This window comes from Chiloscyllium plagiosum, chromosome 39 (assembly GCF_004010195.1).
Source record: "Chiloscyllium plagiosum isolate BGI_BamShark_2017 chromosome 39, ASM401019v2, whole genome shotgun sequence".
Lineage (NCBI taxonomy): Eukaryota > Metazoa > Chordata > Chondrichthyes > Orectolobiformes > Hemiscylliidae > Chiloscyllium > Chiloscyllium plagiosum.
The window spans coordinates 8,722,232-8,742,360 of NC_057748.1; the positions used below are offsets into that span (position 1 = coordinate 8,722,232).

A 20,129-nucleotide genomic window follows, 5' to 3' on the forward strand; every position below is an offset into this window, starting at 1 on the left:
TGGTTGTAGTTGAGTCCCTTGGCCAGTATTGTTCTTTCCGTGTCTGTGAGCTGTCTGTGGGAGAGGTCTTTAACCCAGATATGTGTTGTGGTGTCTTCTTTGTTGTGTGTTAGTTTGGCCATTTTTTTCTTTTAGTGCCGTTTTTTTGTGGTGTGTGGTCCTGTTCTGTCCTATAGTGACAGCCCGTTCTATGGTCTGGGTCCATTCCTGATTAGTGGTTTTTGAAAATAACGACTTTTGGCGCGCAATTTCTTGTCTGTATTTGTGAAGTCTGTTGTGCGCGTCTGTAATCAACTACAGCGGACAGCTGAAACTGACAACCGGAAGCGGCAGGGACAGGCCACTATAAATGCCGGAGGAAACACCACAGAAGCGCTTCACAGGAGGCTCCCAAGCACTGAGGATGTCACCTAGACAGGGGACGAAACGTTTGCAACAAAAACTTTTAAACATTGTAACTGTACCTGCATCCACCACTCTCTCTGGCAGTTCATTCCACGCACAAACCAATCTGTGTAAGAGAGGTGTCCCTTAGATCCCTTTTAAGTCTTTCTCCTCTCACTTTAAAAGTATGCCACTTAGATTTGAATTCCCCCACTCAAGGGAAAAGACCCTCGTCATTCACTTCATCATGGTGCTATAAACCTCTATATAGGTCACTTCTCAACCTCCTACACTCCAGTGAAAGAAATCCCACTCTATTTTAATATCTCAAATCCTCCATTCCTGGCAAATATTTTCTGAATCCTCTCCAGTTTAGTAACATCCTTCCTCTAGCAGGGTTACCAGAACTGCACACAATACGCCAGAAGAGGCTACCAACAACTTCCATAACCTCAGCATGACATCCCAAATCCTATAGTCAAAGGTCTAAGCAACGAAGGCAAGCATACAAAAGTCCTTAACCACCCTGTCTACCTGTGTTGCAAATTTCAAAGAATTATGTGCCTGAACCCCCTAGGTGTCTCTGTTCTACAACACTACCCTGGACCTGCCATTAATTGTATAAGTCTTGTACTTGGTTTCTATTACCAAAATGCAATACCTCACATTTACCCAAATTAAACTCCATCTGACACTCAGCCTATTGACCCAATTGATAAAGGTCTCATTGCTGGCTGGGTCCGCATTTATTACCCCTGACTGTCCTGGAGAATTATGCCTTCTTCAATCACTGAGGTCCATGCAATGTAGGAATATCCCGAGTCCTATTAGGAGTTCCAAGAATTTTATCCCAGCAATAGTGATGCAATGGCAATATAGCTCCAAGTCAGGGTGGTGGATGATTTGAAGGGGAAATTTGCAGGTATCATGGAATCCATATCCTGCAGGTAGAGAGCATTTGGTCCATCAAGTGTGCATAAACCCTCTGAAGAGCATCTCGGCCTCGTCCTGTAATCCCCGCCCCAATTACCATAGTTAACCCATCCAGTCCACAAATCAGTGATCACTAGCAATTTAGCATGCACAATCCACCTAACCTGTACATCTTTGGGTGTGTGCTGGCCTCCTTCTTCCAAATGGTAAACATCAGATTCAGAAGGCGTTCTCCAAAGAATCTTACTGCATCCCTACAGTGCTGCTTGAAAACGATATATATTGCCACCACTGTGGTTTGATGGTGAAGGCAGTTCATGATGGTGGGAGGGTTACTTTGTTTTGGACGGTGTCCAACTTCTGGGAGGTTGTTGGAGCTGCACGCATCCAGATGAGTGCAGCATATTCCATCACATTCTTGGTAGGTGCCTTGTCAATGGTGGACAGAGTCTAGGATTAAGTTACTCGTCACTGAATTCCTAGATTCTATCTGGCTGTAGTAGCCACAGTATGTATATGGCTGTTTCAGTTCTTTTCTGATCAATGGTAATCTCAAGGGGATTCAACAATTCATACGGTGTTGAACATCAAGGAGTGATCTCTTGCTGGAGATGATCATTGCATACCACCTGTGCAATACCAATACTACTTTACATATACTGTACTTCAAGGCAGGGCAATCACCCAACTGAATAGGACAAAGAAGCCAGCAAATTAAACGTTGCGCAAAGTTGATACCAACAGAGGTTTATTGATGAGAAAATAGAGAATTAATGAGATAAGAAAAGCTTCTTGAAGACCTGAGGTAGTCAGCATTACACTATGGGTGTAATATATAATCAATTATGGTCAGGGCACATGGTTAGCACTGTTTAAAAATGTAAGCAGTTGACTACGCTAAGCACAGATAGTATAAACAGTAGTGACTGCACCCACTTTGTCACCTGAGCCATTCCGAAGCTCACAGACAGCCCCAATGTCAAAAACAAAATTACAAGCAATAAAACAAAGCACATTTCAAACAGGTTTAGATTATTACCTTTCCATCCCCAAAAGTACAGAAGTTTTATCTTAAAAAAAAAAGTGGTGACTACTCATTCCTTCGCCATTGTTTAATTGCTAGCATCGTCGCCAGGATTAGGCAGCTGTGATTCCAGTCCCAATCCAGAGACATGAACACATATGTCTATGCTCACACTGTTATATGAGAGAGCACTATCCTCTCAGAGGTGGTGTCTTTAAGTTCAACCATTTAACCAAAGCGCATGTACTCTCTCAGGTGACTATAAAAGATTCAAAAGCACTACTCAAAGAGAAGGGGAGGTTTCCCTAATGTCTTGGTCAATATTTATTTTTCAACCAACAACACCCTCCCCAAAAAACCTGTTTTTTTTCTCACAACTGCTTGACAGAGGTTGCTATATGCAAATTGCTTGCCATGTTGCATAAATTAAAGCATTCACTACATTGCAGAAGTGGTTCATCAGTTGTGCTCACTTTCAGATGCCTTGAGGTTGTGAAAGAAGGTACATAAATGCAAGCCTTTTGTTATACAATTGTTTGAACACAAAGGAACAGCAAGTACCTGATTTCAAAGTCTATGTTGGCCTCATATGACTGATAATTACACATCGGAATTGAACCAAAGCGGAATCCTTGCTCCAGCAGGCGCTTAGCAGGAGCGATTAAACGAGGTAGCGCCATCGTAATCTTCAGAAACGGTGTCTTAGTATTTCCTCCATAACCATACATATCTGTAATTACATATCATTTACCTGCTGAAAGCATAACCTTAGGAAATTGAAACAATAATTTTCTCATTGCCTCTCCTTAATATAGTTAACCCTGTTTTGGAAATGGCAGGTATCTTGTCCAAGTTGACACTCTCCCATGTAAATCCAGACAGTATGACTGCATAGGAGAGGAGTGTGGTGTGCTCTCTGGACAGTCAAAGACACTCTTACCAGCAGCCTTAAGGATAATGACTGGGAATCAAAAACTTGCCCTTGTCCTAACCCAGGAGTGTTCAGGTCAATTGTGACATGGTTATTGTAGCCCTCACTTATATCAAACAATAGGGTTGATCTAATTTCAGGGAACCTTACATAGGAGCAGTTTGAATAGTGATGAGAAATGATAATGGCAAATCATTTGTGGGAGTGGTGCACACACCCTCCAACTGTAACCAGATCAAGAAAAAAATTTTGGATCTTGACAGCAAGGCGAAATGATAATCATGGGAATTTTAAAATCCATTTAGTCTGGAAACATTAAATGAGCAAAAGTAGCCAAGATGAGGTGGGCACAGAATATTTTTGAGATAGTTCCTTAGAACAATATTTTCTACAGCCAAACAGCGTGCAAGCTATACTAGATTTGGTATTTTACAACAGGATAGGAATAATTAACAACCTCAGTGATGGTGTCCCAAGGTAGTATCAATCATAGTGTAAACTGAATTTTACATTCAGTTTGAGGAAGAAAAGATAGAGTCCAAGACGAGTATTTTAATGAAGAGCAATTATGAGGACATGAAAGCAAAGCTCACAAAAGCAAATCAGCAAGTGAGGTTAAGGGATAGAACTCAGACACTATGGCAGATACTTAAAGCGATATTTCAGAATGCACAGGGTACATTTTAATGAGAAAGAGAAATTCCAAGGTACAGCCCACCATTCATTGTTAGCTTTAAAAAAAGTGTATTAAACTTATAATTATGCAAAGACAGGTGGCAAGTCAGAAAATTGTACAGAATGTAAAGAACAGCTAAGAATGAGGGAAAAATTAAAGGCTGAGAGAAAATCAACAAAAAATATAAAAACAGTTAAGTTTTTATAGATATTTAAAACATAAAATAGCTAGAGTGTCAGCCCTATTAAATTAGCCTGGGGAAATAAGGAACTGGTGTATGAATTGTTCAGGTATTTTGCATTGGAATAAAACAACATCACAGAAAAAGCTGTCAACCTGGAGGGAGGGGATAAAATATTAAAATTGCCAGCGAGATGGTACCGAAGCTGCAGGCTGACAAATCCCCAATCCTGTTGGGAATTCAGTCTGGGGTATTAACTATTTCACTAGTCAATTTTAATGTGTATATTTTAATTTTCCAAATTTGCCTAGATTTATGAAAGATTCCATTAGATTTAAAAGTAACAAAATTGACTCACGTATTCAAAAAGGGAAGACAACAAAACAAGAAACTATAGGCCAGTTACCTTATCATCTGACATTGGGAAAATGCCAGAAGGTATTACAGTATGACATTATAGTAGGGCACTTAGAAAGATTGTCATGCAGTCAACATAGCTTTGTGAAGGTGAAATCATATTTAACTAATTTATTGGAGTTCTCTGAGGAAGTAACATACACTGTGGATGAAGGGAACCAGTGAATGCACTATACCTCAATTTCCAGAAAGCATCCGATTCAGTATCACATCAAAAGCTATGGCAGAAAACAAAAACTCATGGTATGGCAGAAGCTTGTTTAGCTTAAAGGAAACAGAGTTGGTGTAAATTGATTATCTTTTGGGTGCCAAAATGCTGAGTAGTGTGTAATGAGGATCAGTGTTGGGGCCTCAGCTATTAGAATTTATATAAATGACTTGGATGAAAGAACAGAAGGCACAGTTGCTAAATTTGCTGACAACACAAAGATAGGTAGGCAAGTGAGTTGTGAAGTGGGCATAAGGAGGCTACAAATATAGAAAGCTAAATGTCTAAGTAAAGATCTGGCAAATGCACACATTGTCAGAAAATGTGAAGTCTATTTAGCAGGAAGACTAAGAAAGAAGCATATTATCTAAATGGTGAGAGATTGCAAATGGATCAGTGTGTCCTAGTGTGAGAGTCACTGCTTAATGAAATAAGAATTGAATACACAAGTAGGAGGTTATGCTTCAGTTTTACAGGAGCATGTGTGAGATCAGTAGAATACAATATGATCTCCTTACTTAGAAATGGCATGGCACTGAAAGCAGTGGAGAGGAGGTTTACAAAATTAAAAATTGAAACGAACAGGTTATCTCATGAGGAAAAGTTGCACAGACTAGGCTTGTATCTGCTAGAGTTCAGAACAGTGAAAAGCAACTTGATTGAAACAGACCAAGTCATGAGTGGTCTTGACAGAAAGCATTTGGGATATGTTCCAAAATAAGGAGTCACCCATTAACGATAGGAAGAATTATTTTCTCAGACAGTCCTTTAGTCATTGGAACACTCTTCCTGAAAAGGAGGTGGATGCACAGTATTTGAATATTTGTAAAGCAGACATGGATAGTTTCTTGACCAACAATAAAGTGAAAGATTGTCAGGGAGAGGCAGGAGTATAGAATAATAAGATCAACCATGATTTCACTGAATAGCAGACTTGAGGGACCAAGTGGGTTATGACTGCTCCTAATTCAAATGTTCAAATCTCTTGCTAGAATCTTCTTCCCTGAAAACTAAAGTATCATAACTTCCTATTCCAGCAACAACTTACAGGTTCTTAAAGAGCTTCTGATTTGCCTCATAATCTCTCCTACTACTTTCAACTATTATGGCACTTCTCAACGTAAACATTGGCCTTTGTTCTGGTTCCCCTGTCATTATACGGAAAGAACTGCAGGGAGCCACACTATTGAATTCAGTACTTACTCTCCTTCATACAGATATCAACTGCCAAAACTGCTTGAGAAATGTTGTCCTTATTTGATCTCATGTCCTTAATCACAATTGTGTTCAATTCCCGTTGAAAATCATGGAGCTGTTCTGAACCGAATCCTGTTAGAGAAATTGTATTCCTTGGTTACTAAAACAAAACAGTCTCACAGATGTAGCAAGAAGTTCTAGAGCTGTAAGGCATATCACCATAAGAGGTCTCAACCACTTTTTAATCAAAATGGCACTGCAAATTTGTGTCAGGGTGGAGTGCAGTCTTTGTAACTGTGCCACTGAACATTCAGGTTAAAAAAAAAACTTGCGTAAGTCTCAACCATGTCAATGTTCGAGTCTTTCCCATGTAATTGGCTGCAGTTTTCCCAATGATTAACACAAAGTCACACAGACTCTCAATGTCTTTGGAAGTTTTCTCCGAAAGTGCCACATTCTCAGAGTAAAAAGAGATGCACAATAATTTGTCTTTACTAGCTTCATGAGAATGGAATGACAAAAACAGATTCTGTAACAGTTTCAATAAATACTGGAGTGAAAAAAAATTGTAGAGGCATGTGGAAAAAATGGTGAGTGCAACTTGATGGGGCTACTCTTCAAATGTACCAGTGCAGATTCAATGGGCCAAATGGCCTCCTTCAATGCTGTATTATTGTATAAACACTCCTTTTTAAGTTAATCTCCCAGGCCAACACAATGCAACATGAGGAACAGAGGTCCAAACTGAAAAGGAGAACAAAATAAAACTCTAGAATTCTACTAAATTAACCTGAATACAAACACAAATGGCAAGTGCTTGAGGGACTGTCACAGTGTCCCATTTTCCTCTGCCCCAAGGTTTCATTAGATCTATGCCCTCTAGAATTAAAGAAACTGACAGGCTCAGTGACACAAAATTCTTAAGAGGCTCAACAGGGTACATGTTAAGTTTGGTTGGAGTCTAGAATCAGGATCATAATCTCAGAATAAGAGATCAGCTAATTAGGGCTGAGATGAAGAGAAATTTCTTCACTCAAAAATCATAAACCTTTGTAATTTTCCAACACAGATTGATGGATTCTCAGCCATTGAGTAACTCAAGACAGATATCATATTTTTAAAAGCATTAAAGAAATCAAGGGGTATCTAGATGATGAAATCTGGTCTTTCAGATAAAAAAGTCAACCTCAAAGGATTAAAAAGCCAACTTTTGGCCCTATTTATGTTCTCATTAGAAGCTGAATAAAACAAAAATCTATAACAGAGAAAGAAAATAGGCAATCTCACCAACCAAAACAAAAAGATAACTTATTTGGGAAATTTAATAGATTTATACTGGTAGCATTCTGAGCTCAGGGTTAAAAATGTATTGCAAGGACAATCAGAATGAACATTATATAGCAGCTCTCATGTTATAACTGAATGGGCAGTACTTGGTGTGGAAAAGAGTAAACTAAAATGGAATGAGCACAGCACCATCACCCATCTTGATAAAAGATAAACCATCCCCAGTATTGTAAGAGTTTGCAAAATCTCACCAGGTGGTGCCTTAACATAGAAGTAAGGCATGAATCCATGCACGTGGCAGCAGACACTATTCCCTTCCATCGTAATTCCAAACATACGAGTAACAGGAACTGGTCCCTGTTTACTCCCAGGCATTCCAGCAACATGAGAACCTTCAAGAAAAATGAAACTGTTATTACCAGTTTTTTTTCCTTTATTCTTTATTAGGATGAGTGTGTCACTGGCAAAGCCAGCAATTGTTCTTCTCTCACAGCCTTTGCCCTGAGTGGTTTGCTGGGACATTTCACAGAGTAGTTAAGAGTCAATAACATTGCTGCAGGTCTTGAGTAAATCATGGGGAAGACCAGATAAGGATGATCCATTAAGGACGAAAAAAGCCAGATGCATTTTTAGAACAATTGATGATAATTTCATGGTCACCATCACTGGTACCAGCACTTTTTTTTTCAATATTGAAATTAAATTTAAATTCCACAAACTGCCGTGGGATTTGAACCTAACTTCTTAGGACATTAGCCTGGACCACTAGATAAGGCAAATCAGGGCAGGACTTAAACACTTAATGGTAAGGTCCTGGGGAGTGCTGCTGAACAAAGAGAGCTTGGAGTGCAGGTTCATAGTCCCTTGGAAGTGGAGTGGCAGGTAGGTAGGATAGCGAAGGTGGTATTTGGTCAAAGCATCGAATAAAGGAATTGGGAGGTCAGTGCATTGGTTAGGCTACTGTTGGAATACTGTGCGCAATTCTGGTCTCCTTATCAGAAGGATGTTGCGAAACTTGAAAGGGTCCGGAAAGGATTTACAAGGATATTGCCAGAGTGGAAGGTTTGAGCTATAGGGAGAGGTTGAATAGGCTGGGGCTGTTTTCCCTGGAGGGTCGGAGGCTGAGGGGTGACCTTATAGAGGTTTATAAAATCACAGGGGGTATGGGATAGGGTCCATAGACAAGGTCCTTTCCCTGGGGTTGGTGGTCCAGAACTAGAGGGCATAGGTTTACAGTGAGAGGGGAAAGATTTCAAAGGGATGTAAGGGACAACTTTTTCATGCAAAGAGTGGTGCCCCAGAGGAAGTGGTGGAGGCTGTAACAATTATATTTCAAGGCATCTGGATGTGTATATGAATAAGAAGGGTTTAGAGGGATGTGGGCCAGGTGCTAGCAAATGGGACTAGATGAACTTAGGATATCTTGTCGGAATGAACAAGATGGACCGAATAGTCTGTTTCCATGCTGTGCATCTCTATGACAATGTCAAGTTACCAAAGCACTACATTCTTCCCCCTAAGGTCAGCTTATTTGCTGCTTTGGGAAGCTTGTTGCTAACAAATTGGCATCTAAGTTTCCAGCATTTTAACAGCGACCATACTCCAAAAATATTTCATTGGCTGCACAATGGTCACAAAAGGAACAAAGAGATTTAAAGTTTTTTTTAACCTCATACAAAGTGTAAGGTAAGGAAGAAAAGCAGAATGGTTGAAACCGACAGGGTAGAGGAGAGTTACACTGAGGAGGAGGTTAGGAGTTGGGACGTCATGTTGAGGTTGCATGGGATGTTGGCAAGCCTCTTCGAGTCATAGAGATGTACAGCACAGAAACTCATCCATGCCGACCAGGTATCCCAACTTAATCTCGTCCCACCTGCCAGCAACCGGCCCATATCCCTTCAAACCCTTCCTATTCATATTCCCATCCAAATGCCTTTTCAATGTTGCAATTGTACCAGCTCATTCCATACATGCACCACTCTCTCCGTGAAAACGTTGCCCCTTAGGTCTTTTTTATATCTTTCCCCTCTCACCTAAACCTATGCCCTCTAGTTCTGGACTCCCACACCCCAGGGAAAAGACCTTGTCTATTTATCCTACCCATCATGATTTTACAACCTCAATAAGGTCACCCCTCAGCCTCCAACACTCCAGAGTAAACAGACCGAGCCTATTCAACTTCTCCCTATAGGTCAAATCCTCCAATCCTGACAACATCCTTGTAAATCTTTTCCGAACCCTTCCAAGTTTCACAACATCCTTCCGATGGGAAGGAGACCAGAAACGCATGCAATATTCAAAAAGTGGCCTAACCAATGTCCTGAAAAGCCGCAACATGACCTCCCGACTCCTGTACGCAATGCTCTGACGAATTTAAAAAAAGCATACCAAACCCCTTCTTCACTATCCTATCTATCTGCAACTCTACTTTCAAGGAGCTATGAACCTGCATTCCAAGGTCTCTTTGTTCAGCAGCACTCCTGAGATCCTTATCATTAAGTGTATAAGTCCTGCTAAGATTTGCTTTCCCAAAACGCAACACCTCGCATTTATCTAAATTAAACCCCATCTGATACTCCTAAGCCCATTGACTCATCTGATCAAGATCCCATTGTAATCTGAGGTAGCCTTCTTCACTGACCACTACACCTCCAATTTTGGTGTCATCTGCAAATTTACTAACTGCACCTCTTATGCTCACATCCAAATCATTTAAATAAATGACCAAATGACCCAGCACCAATCCTTGTGGTCATAGGCCTCCAGTCTGAAAAATAACCCTCCACCACCTTTCTGTCTTCTACCTTTGAGCCAGTTCTGTATCCAAATGGCTAGTTCTCCCTGCAGTCTGAGAGATCTAACCTTGCTAACCAGTCTCCCATGGGGAACCTTGTCGAATGCCTTACTGAACTCCATATAGATCATGTCCACCACTCTGCCCTCATCAATCCTCTTATTTACTTCTTCAAAAAACTCAATCAAGTTTGTGAGACATGATTTCCCATTCACAAATGACTTCCCCTAATCAGTCTTGCCTTTCCAAATAAATGTAAATCCTGTCCCTCAGAATTCCCTCCAACAACTTGTCCACCACCGACCTCAGGCTGACAGGTCTATAGTTCCCTAGCTTGTCCTTACTACTTTTTTAAAATAGTGGCATCATGTTAGCCAACCTCCAGTCTTCTAGCACCTCACCTGTGACTATTGACAATACAAATATCTCAGCAAGGGGCTCAGCACTCACTTCCCTAGCTTCCCACAGAATTTTAAGGTACACCTGATCAGTTTCTGGAGAATTGTGTACAGTTCTTGTTATGCTGTTGAGGGAATGGTATCATTAAGCCAGAGAGGATTCAGAAAAGATTTACCAGAACAGAGGTTTATAAAATCATGAGGGGTATAGATAAGATGAATTGCAGGTGTCTTTTCCCTCAGGTGAGGGATTTCAAGACTAGGAGACATAATTTTAAGGCGAGAGGAGAACAATTTTAAAAAGACATGAGGGCTTTTTTTTTTACACAAAGAGTGGTTCATGTGTGGAACGAACTTCCAGAGGAATTGGTGGATGCGGGTACAGTTACAATGCTTAAAAGACATTTACAGAAGTCAAACATGCCTATGTTTTGAGACCAATGAGTACGTGGCTTGTGTTTAATGAGAAGACGACTTCCAAATTCCTTAGCCAGATGATCTGTGTCATAGAGTTTAAAGGTCACACACCAGGGAGAGTGCCAATTGGAACAAAGAGAGTTGGGACAGATAGGCTAGAACCAATGTTTGGTTGGAAAAACAGTAGCTGAACAATGAGCTACCAAACAGATTGTTTTGGGCAGTTCAAAGTATATTCCCTCAAAAGGGAAAGTTGGCACAAATAAATCCTTAGCCTGTTAGATGACAAAGCAGATAGAAATAAAGTTGAAGAAGAAAACATGTGCTGGTGACAGGTGCTGGCTAGTAAGTACAATTAAGAACCAAGCTGAATACAGAAGGTTCGGGTGGGAGGTGAAAATGCAAATCAGAGAAGAAAAGAGGGATTGTGAAAAATGACTGGTAGCTAACAGCTAAAGGGAAATCCCAAGCTTTCTAAAAGCAAACCAATAGTTAACGGGTGGGAAAATGAGGAGTTGGACTCTTTATGGACCAAAAAAGATTAACCAGTGGCGGCAAGAGACATGGCTAAGATGTTAAATGAGTGCATTGCATTTGTCTTTACCAATGAGACAGACGCCGCCCAGACAATATTGACAGAGGAGGAAACTCTGTCACTCGGAAAGTTTAAAATTGATAAATTGCAGGCATGAATGAACTGTTGGCACTTAAAAGTTGATAAGACACTGGGACCAGATGAGATGCATCCAAGAATATCAAAGAAAGTCAGTATGGAAATTGCAGATGCACTGTCAATAATCTTTCAATTTTCCCTAGATTACAGGGTGGTGCTGAAGGTTGAGAGAATTACAAAATATTACACCTTTGTTCAAAAAAAAGTTACAAGGATAGGCCCAGCAATTACAGACCAGTCATTTTAACTTCAGTGGTGGGGAAATGGCAAGAAACCATTATTCGGGAAAAACTAGCAGCCTGATGAAAAACGTGACATAATTTGGAACAGCCAGCATGGATTTAAGAGAAAATGATACCTCATTAACTTGGAGGAGATATTTGAAGAGGTAATAAAGAAATTTGGAAATATATCACCATTCCTTCACTGTAAATGGGCCAGAATCCTGGAATTTCCTCCCTAACAGCATTGTGGGTCAACCCACAGTCGGTGGACTGCAGTGGTTCAAAAAGGCAACTCACCACATCCTTCTCAACGGCAACTAGGGGCAGGCAATAAATGCTGGCCAGCCAGTGACACCCCGCATCCCACAAATGAATAAAAAAATTGACGTTAGATACATGTTGTAGGTAGTTTCAATTAAGGCCTTCAAGAGGGCATTGTTTATATTTAAATTATCATCTAATGTGCAGGGTTACAGGGAAAAGGCAGGAGTGTGGCAATAAATGAAAATGCTTGAGAACCAGTGCAAAAATGATAAGTCACATGTCTCCTTGTGAACTGCAACAGTTCTGTTGCCCTGGAGATAAAGAGGCAACAAAACCCACAGAAGGATGAGTGTCACATTCAGAAGGAACGCATACAAAAATGCTAAAAGACTCAAAGAACAGCATGCAGAATCATGCAGAATAGGCTGTATATGCACAGAAATTACACATTTTCTAAATGCTGTAATGGAGGAAGCAGAGCAACCAATTTGTACATAATTTGGAGATGCTGGTGTTGGACTGGGGTGTACAAATTTAAAAATCACACAACCCCACAACCACTGATGAAGGAGCAGCGCTCCAAAAGCTAGTGCTTCCAATTAAATCTGTTGGACTATAAGCTGATGTTGTTCAATTTTAAAATTTGTACATAGCGAGCATCTACAAATACCATCAACAGATGATTTCCTAAATTATGATATTAAATTGCACAGAGATGGCTACCCCAGGATATTAGATTAGATTACTTAGATTACTTAGTGTGGAAACAGGCCCTTCGGCCCAACAAGTCCACACCGACCCGCCGAAGCGTAACCCACCCAGACCCATTCCTCTACATTTACCCCTTTACCTAACACTAAGGGCAATTTAGCATGGCTAATTCAGCTAACCTGCACGTTTTTGGATTGTGGGAGGAAACCAGAGCACCCGGAGGAAACCCACACAGACATGGGGAGAATGTGCAAACTCCACACAGAGAGTTGCCTGAGGCGGGAATTGAACCCGGGTCTTTGGCGCTGTGAGGCAGCATTGCTAACCACTGTGCCACAGTGCCGCCCGTGATCTGCTAAATTAATGAGAGAGAATACTACTACACTAAGAAAAAATATTTTTCAGACATCTAGTAGATCATCACAAATATGCTGGGATTAAAAGGACAACAGAAGTGCAGGATGAACTTGGATGCTTAGTCGGCCAACTTGAAATATTATAGGGATAAGCTTGACAGACCAAATAACCTTTTTTCCTCAACTTTTTCTGATGGTTACAAAAGAACCATCTATGATTAAACTTGAGGCCACTCAACCCATTGTACTCATTCCATCGCTCAATTAAACTGTTATCTGCGTCCCAGCTCCATCACCCCGTTAAACTTTCTCCAAAAACCAGATTCTGCAACATTTAACCTTGTCTGACAATTACCCACCCATCTCAGTTTTAAAATGTTCACTTAACCACTTGGCCTCAAAAGCTTTTGGGTAAAATTTTGATACTTTGTCACAAAGTCCAATAGTGGTAGTGGTGGTCTGCTGACAACACAACCCTAATCTTCTCCAATTCTCGGTCCCACCACTTACCTACATAGTACTCCAGCTCCACCTGCTGGAAGGCGATATTATCGACCTGTGGGTCAATTTTGGGTACAGGGGGACGCTGCCACTTGTTGTTCGTAATCTTGGAAGAAAACAAATTTCCTGAAAGGGAAAAAAAAGACACCTTTTAGCATGATAGATGATCCACAATTAAACAATTTGTACTCAGCCACCAGATAAGCAAAATAACCAAAATACAGGGCACAGTTTAAAAGAAATTTATCCATTTTATTCCCTCTAGTGTTGTATAAATTTCACTGGAGAGCACTGGCAACCAGTTCAAATTCATCTGCCACAATTTGTGACCTTAAACAATTTTCAATCTTTCAATTTTCTTCCCTCTTCTTTGAAGGTACCACTTACGCACTCAGGGTCGAAGCCACTTTTGATACCTTGCCCAAGTGATTATTTTTCAGACATAAGCCCTTATACTGAATTACAATGAACTATCAGATCACAAACGCTAACATAATTAATCCTGAATCCTTTCATCATACCACTCAGTGTCTGCCTTTAACAACATTCAGTCGCAGGAAAAAGGGAAAGCCTGACCAATTTATTGTTACTTCTGGCCCAAAGAGTGAACCAGCTGAATTCTGCAGTCCGCCCCAAAGATCGGAACTCAAGTGGCACTGGAAGCTATTTGTATTCAAGCATTATCCTCTCGACCGGTCAAGAGGACAACCTGCCTGAGAGGGATTGAAGATGCGTTTATCTTCTGGGTGTAGAAGATTGATATTAATTATAACAAAGCCCACAGTCATGAGTCATTAAAGCTGCAGTGAAAAATTATTTTAGGATTATATTTTACATTTATTCTGAAAGAAATAATTTGGAAAAAAAACACTTTTTAATCGGGGGGGGGGGTGGTTTCTTTATACAAAGCATATTTACATGACTACAATATATAAACTGAGGTTAAAGGTGCTTAAAAGACTGATGCCTAGTGACTAAAGTTGTTTCGCAAGCATCAAAAAATAATTAAGTCATTTGATGGCTTAGCTTGTTAAACTATAAATCTCTCATCCACTTTTTTGGAATTCTCTGACCGAGGATGCTGAACAAAATTTTCTGTCAAAAATCCTTTCTTCTGGTTGCGAACTACACAACAATAGAGATGGAAATACATTAGGACAGTCAAACTTCGAGCTAAAAGCAGATGGATCAGGTTTTTACCTAGAATCAAACGATTCGGATCCAGGTGAGTTTCATTTAAGTTGAACACAAAAATCCACTAGTCAAGTGTAATGTAGCACACTTCCCAATTTGCATCATTAAACGGATGCAAGTCCTGTAGTTTAAACTTTGTTGGTCATAAGCTCTAGACTGGGGAAATTTGACAATGACTTGGGTGTTCAATTCATTCACAACTCCTCTGATAACAAAGAAAACTCTTGCCAGTTACTACAGGTTCTAAGAAACTCCAGGTTTGGGCTGACAAGTAGCAGATAAAATCCACATCACATATCGGTAGGTAGTGACCATCATGCGCAGACAATTGTCCTTAAACTAGACTTACACCACCATCAGAGGCCTCCACCATCAACATTCAGGAGGTCCTCAATAACCAAAACCTTAACTGAATCAGCACTTGACATTGTGACAACAAGGGGAGAACAATTCCTGAGTACTCAAAGCCTGTGCATTATCAACAAGTCACAAGTACAGAATGTGATGGAAAATTCACCATTCATCTGAATATATTCAGCCACAACATTACTCAGTGAGATTCAACAACATCCAAGATACAATAATTTGCTTGACTCTTTGGACTCTATATCTAGTTGCTCTGTCACCAGCTCAGCATGGGATCAGCACATAGGATCTACTGAGCTACACTAAGTAGGTAGTGGGCAGCAAGTCACTTGAAATGGAGAAGGACTGGACTAGTAAACGAGAGGTCAAGCACAGGTAAATGGATTCAATTCCACCACAGCAGGTGGTGGAATTTAAATTCAATTAATAAAGCCTTGAATATAAAACTGGTTTCAAGATCACCATCACTGAAACTATCACTGATTGTCATAAAATCCATTTTGTTAACTAATATCCTTTATGGAAGAATATTTGCTTTCCTTAACTTGGTATGCCTCCACACCTACAGTCATGCAATTATGAAACGGCTACAGCTCCAAGGCAAATAGGGATGGACAAAAAGTGCTGACTTTCCAGCAATTTTAACATCCCTTGAAACATTTTTATTAAATTAGAGTTCAAATATAAGGGACTTGGGATCTGTTGACCACTGAATCCAGAGGTCATCTGCAGTGGATTGTGTTATCAACCCGAGACTCCAAATCAGGTGAAGGTCCCAATTCCAACATCTACTTTGTGATGTGATATCTGATTTCAACAAAGGGAACAGTAAGACTTCTACAATTAGAGCCGGTGATTAGCTCAGACAGCATTTCTATCGATGAACTTGATTCTGTACCACTCAGAAAATTTACACAGTTCAGAGGAGGACACCACCCACTCACACCCTACAATCAAATGATCTTGGATCATTCATTATTGAAGCTTATATTTCTAGAAGACACTTGGGTAAAAGAGGATCTGTCAATGCTCAGGAAACTATGTCAGAAAGTGTTGGTGTTCAGAAGAGGGGTGGAAAATGAAAAGAAAAATATTTTAAAATCAAACAAAATTCCCCATTTGTAGGAGTGGTTAGATATGAAAAAGCACCCATTTCACTCAACTTCAACCATCCTAGTTAGCACATGATACAGTAATAGTTATTGATTAATCATTGCAATCCATCTCTTACCCCCAGTTAGGCTCTGGTAGTGCAGTGATAGTTTCTCTAATCTCTAGGCCAGAAAGTCCAGGTTCCAGTCCCAGCCTCTCTGCAGGCCTGTCTGTCAGACTCCAATTATTCACATCAAAAGCAATCTGCCACCTACCAATTGGAACCATATCATGTGATGTTTGCATTTCCTTGGCATCCATTGCCATTTCTGCCTCCACTTCATCAAGATATGCCAGCTCTTCTTCAAACTGCGATGGGCCATCATCATCCCAATCTCCACGGAGCCTCTTCGCCTGTGCCCGATTTCCATCGACAGTGCCACCAGGTGCCTTATTTCTTGCAGACTGCATTTTTTTCTGTTAAGATCAAAGTACATTACTGGTTATCTCATTGAGCTCTACAGCCATCGGGTGCATTAAAAAGATGTTGCATTTATATACTGCCATTCCTGACCAAAATGTCTTACAGCCAATTATGCTCATTGAAGTGTTGTCACTGTTGTAATGTAGTATGCTTCATCTTGATGTTCTAGCCTGCATAAGCACAAAGACTTACAGTAATAAAAGGGGCACTGAATTGTCAAGTCACTGACTTCATATAGCAGTCCTTAGCTCAAACACAAGAATGCTAATTTCAAACAAGCATAACTGGAGAAAAGAGTGGTAACTGCTTATATTTCTAAATATGATATGTTTACCCTGAACAGCAATTTTGTAAGTACAACCTGAGCCATTTGGTTACCTTGCAATCTTGACACAGGAATAGAATACATCTCAGCTACCCTGCAGAAGTGATTTTCCTATCAGATTCTTCCACTGACAAACTTTTATATTTGTATATTTCCTCAGTTCTGTTGAAAGAGTCACTGTTCTGAAAATTTAGCTGTTTCTCTCCCCACATGATGCCCACCAGCATATTTTCATTTTATTTGAGACTTCCTGTACTGCAGAATGCTGCCATCCAACACCATATACTGTAGGAAGGGGAGTAGATGGAGCAGGAGAGAGAAGAAATACAGAGGCCCAGCCCATTTCTGTTTGGAAAAAAAACAAATTGCTGGTAAAACTCAGCTGGTCTGGAAGCATCTGTGGACAGATTGCAGAGTTAATGTTTTGGGTCCAGTGACGCTTCTTCAGAACTGTGGAGGTTTGGATTTTTAAAAATTATGTTTGGATATGGGCTCAAATTCCATTATAGCAGCTGGTGGAATTTAAATTCAGTTAACAAATCTGAATTCATTGAAGGATTTAAGGCTAGATTCAGTAATGGTGACTATGAAATTGCCATCAAGTGTAAAACCTCATGTGATTCATTAATGTTCCTTAGGCAAGAAAACCCGATATCGTTGATTGGTTTGGCCTAAATCACTCTGAAATGACCCAGCATACCACTCATTACAAAGACAATTAAGGATGCCTCATCAGCAACATCCACATCCCACAAAAGAATAAAAACGTTCTGATGTTTGCTGTGCTGCTGTGATAGAGCAACTTGCCCAATAATCCTAAGTGTTGAAAATGTGTTGCAGCAACACATTTTCAGCTCTGATCTCCAGCATCTGCAGACCTCACTTTCTCCTCAATAATCCTAAGTGTGCCAACAGTCACACTAAGAACCAACTTAAGGTTAGAAGTAACATTTATTGACTGGAACCATCCTTTGCAAAAAAAGCCAACAGTTCAAACATAAGAGCTTGGGGTCCCTATAGCTCCCGTTGCTTTCTCTAGGACAATGCCACAACAAATCGGTATTACTCACTAACCAATCAATATTAAGTTATATTTGGGCCCTTAAAACATATTCATGATTTTCACAGAATTGAAGATACAATAATTACTTGTATCTTTTCAGACGTGAACAGGCTGTGTAAAACACTGGGATTGTTCTAATGGCGATTTCTGAAGGAAATTATTACATGGAGGAGCAGTGACTGATTATCATAGTTACCATAGTCTCACTCATATATACAAAATCTGTACAAAAATATGCCCAAGCATACATTTCCTAAACTGACAACCCATGCTTGACCAAACACATAAATCACAGACTGAGTTTGGGCTTCCCCAAATAACTAAAGGTTTGCTTTCAACTCATCTCAAATGACTTGCTATGAGATAAAGGACTCCATTGATGATACAGCATAACATGTGATTCGAGGAGAGCTTGATAATTGGATACAAAATTGGCTAGATGGTAAGAGACAGTGGGTGATGGTGGAAGGATGTTTTTTGGACTAAAGGCCAGTGACCAGCAGGGTTCTACAGGGACTGGTAGTGGGTCCACTTTTGTTGGTTATTTACGTAAACATTTTGGATGAGAATTTGGGAGACATGGTTAGTAGGTTTGCAGATGACACCAAAATCGGTGGTGTAGTGGACTGTGTAAGCGTACAAACAGATATTGATCAATTGAGTCAATGGACTGAGGAGTGAAACATGGGAGTTTTATTTGGATAAATGGGAGGTATTGCACTTTGGTAAAACAAACAAGGACAGGACTAAAACAATTAATGGTAGGGCCTTGGGTAATGTTGTAGAACAGAGAAACCTAGGAGTTTAGGTATGTAATTCTTTGAAATTTGTGTCAGAGGTACACAGTGGTTAAGGTGGCATTTAGCACACTTGCTTTCATTACTTAGAGTCTTCAAATCTAGGATGTCATGTTGAGAACATTTGAGAGGCTTCTTCTGGAGTACTATACACAGTTCTGGTCACCCTGCTATAGGAAGGATATTAAATTGGAGGGGATTCAGAAAAGATTTTGCTTGGAATGTTGCTTGGAATAGAGGGCTTGAGTTATAAAGATGGGCTCGATAGACTGGGACTTCTATCACTGGAGTACAGGAGGTTGAGGGGCTACCTTACAGAGTTTAAAAAGGATATGAACAACATTTTGTTTACACAGAAAGTAGTTCGTATGTGGAATGAACTGTCAGAGGAAGTGGTGGATGCAGGTATAGTTACAACATTGAAAAGACATTTGGATCAGGTTTAGAGGGATATGGGCCATGGTCGGTGTGGACTAGTTGGACCAAAGGGTCTGTTTCCATACTATATGTGCTATTGTATTCTTGTACAGACTTTGTCTTGTTACTGCATTCATGTCCCAAGTTTACATTTACCGCATTGCTGTAGAATAACCACAGGTCATAGCTGGGCATGGTTCTTGCTTTCTGTTCCATTTTGCTCTGATCAACAGCAACTGTGACCAAGTAGCACTCTTTCCCAAGTCAGAATTTTGTAAGCTCAAGCTTCCTTCAGACCACATTCCCACTGCAGTGCTGAGGGAGTGGTGCATTGTCAGAGGTACCAGCTTTCAGATTTTAAGCAGAGGCACCATTTTAACATGCAAAATAGGTGCAGAAGTAGACCATTCTGCCCTTTGAGTCTATTCCACCATTCACTATGATCGTGTTTAATCTGTTTGTTTTCAATTCTACATTGACATCTACCTCTGATAACCTTGATTCTCTTGTCTAACAAGAATCCATCCACTTATCGTAAACATATTTAATGAGGTAGAGATTTCTCAAGTTGCATCCCAGAGAAAAAGAATTCTTCTCATCTGCCCTGAAAGGGTGACCCCATAATTTCAAGTGTCTCCAGTTCTGATTTGACCAACAAAAGGAAATATTATTTGCACCTCCAGCTTGTCAGTCATTCAGAATCTCATACACTTCAATCAAGTTATCCCTCACTCATCTAAACTCCACTGGAAGCAAGTCCAAATACTCCAGCCTATCTTCTGAGAGATATACAACAGTGGGGGTTTGGCGGGGGA

The 20,129-nt window shown here is 40.3% G+C and overlaps 1 protein-coding gene across 2 annotated transcripts in view; it reads right to left on the bottom strand.

Moving 5' to 3' along the window:
• Positions 1-20,129, bottom strand: part of pold1 (polymerase (DNA directed), delta 1, catalytic subunit) — a 109,675-nt gene that overhangs the window by 87,321 nt on the left and 2,225 nt on the right. For both annotated transcript variants that reach the window (XM_043679658.1, XM_043679659.1), the window contains exons 2-6: positions 16,504-16,705; positions 13,586-13,702; positions 7,490-7,630; positions 5,958-6,083; positions 2,903-3,071 (exon numbers count right to left, since the gene is read on the bottom strand). In XM_043679658.1, the coding sequence (XP_043535593.1) occupies positions 2,903-3,071; positions 5,958-6,083; positions 7,490-7,630; positions 13,586-13,702; positions 16,504-16,699 (749 nt within the window). In that variant the 5' untranslated portion in view covers positions 16,700-16,705. The remainder of the gene's footprint in view (positions 1-2,902; positions 3,072-5,957; positions 6,084-7,489; positions 7,631-13,585; positions 13,703-16,503; positions 16,706-20,129) is intronic.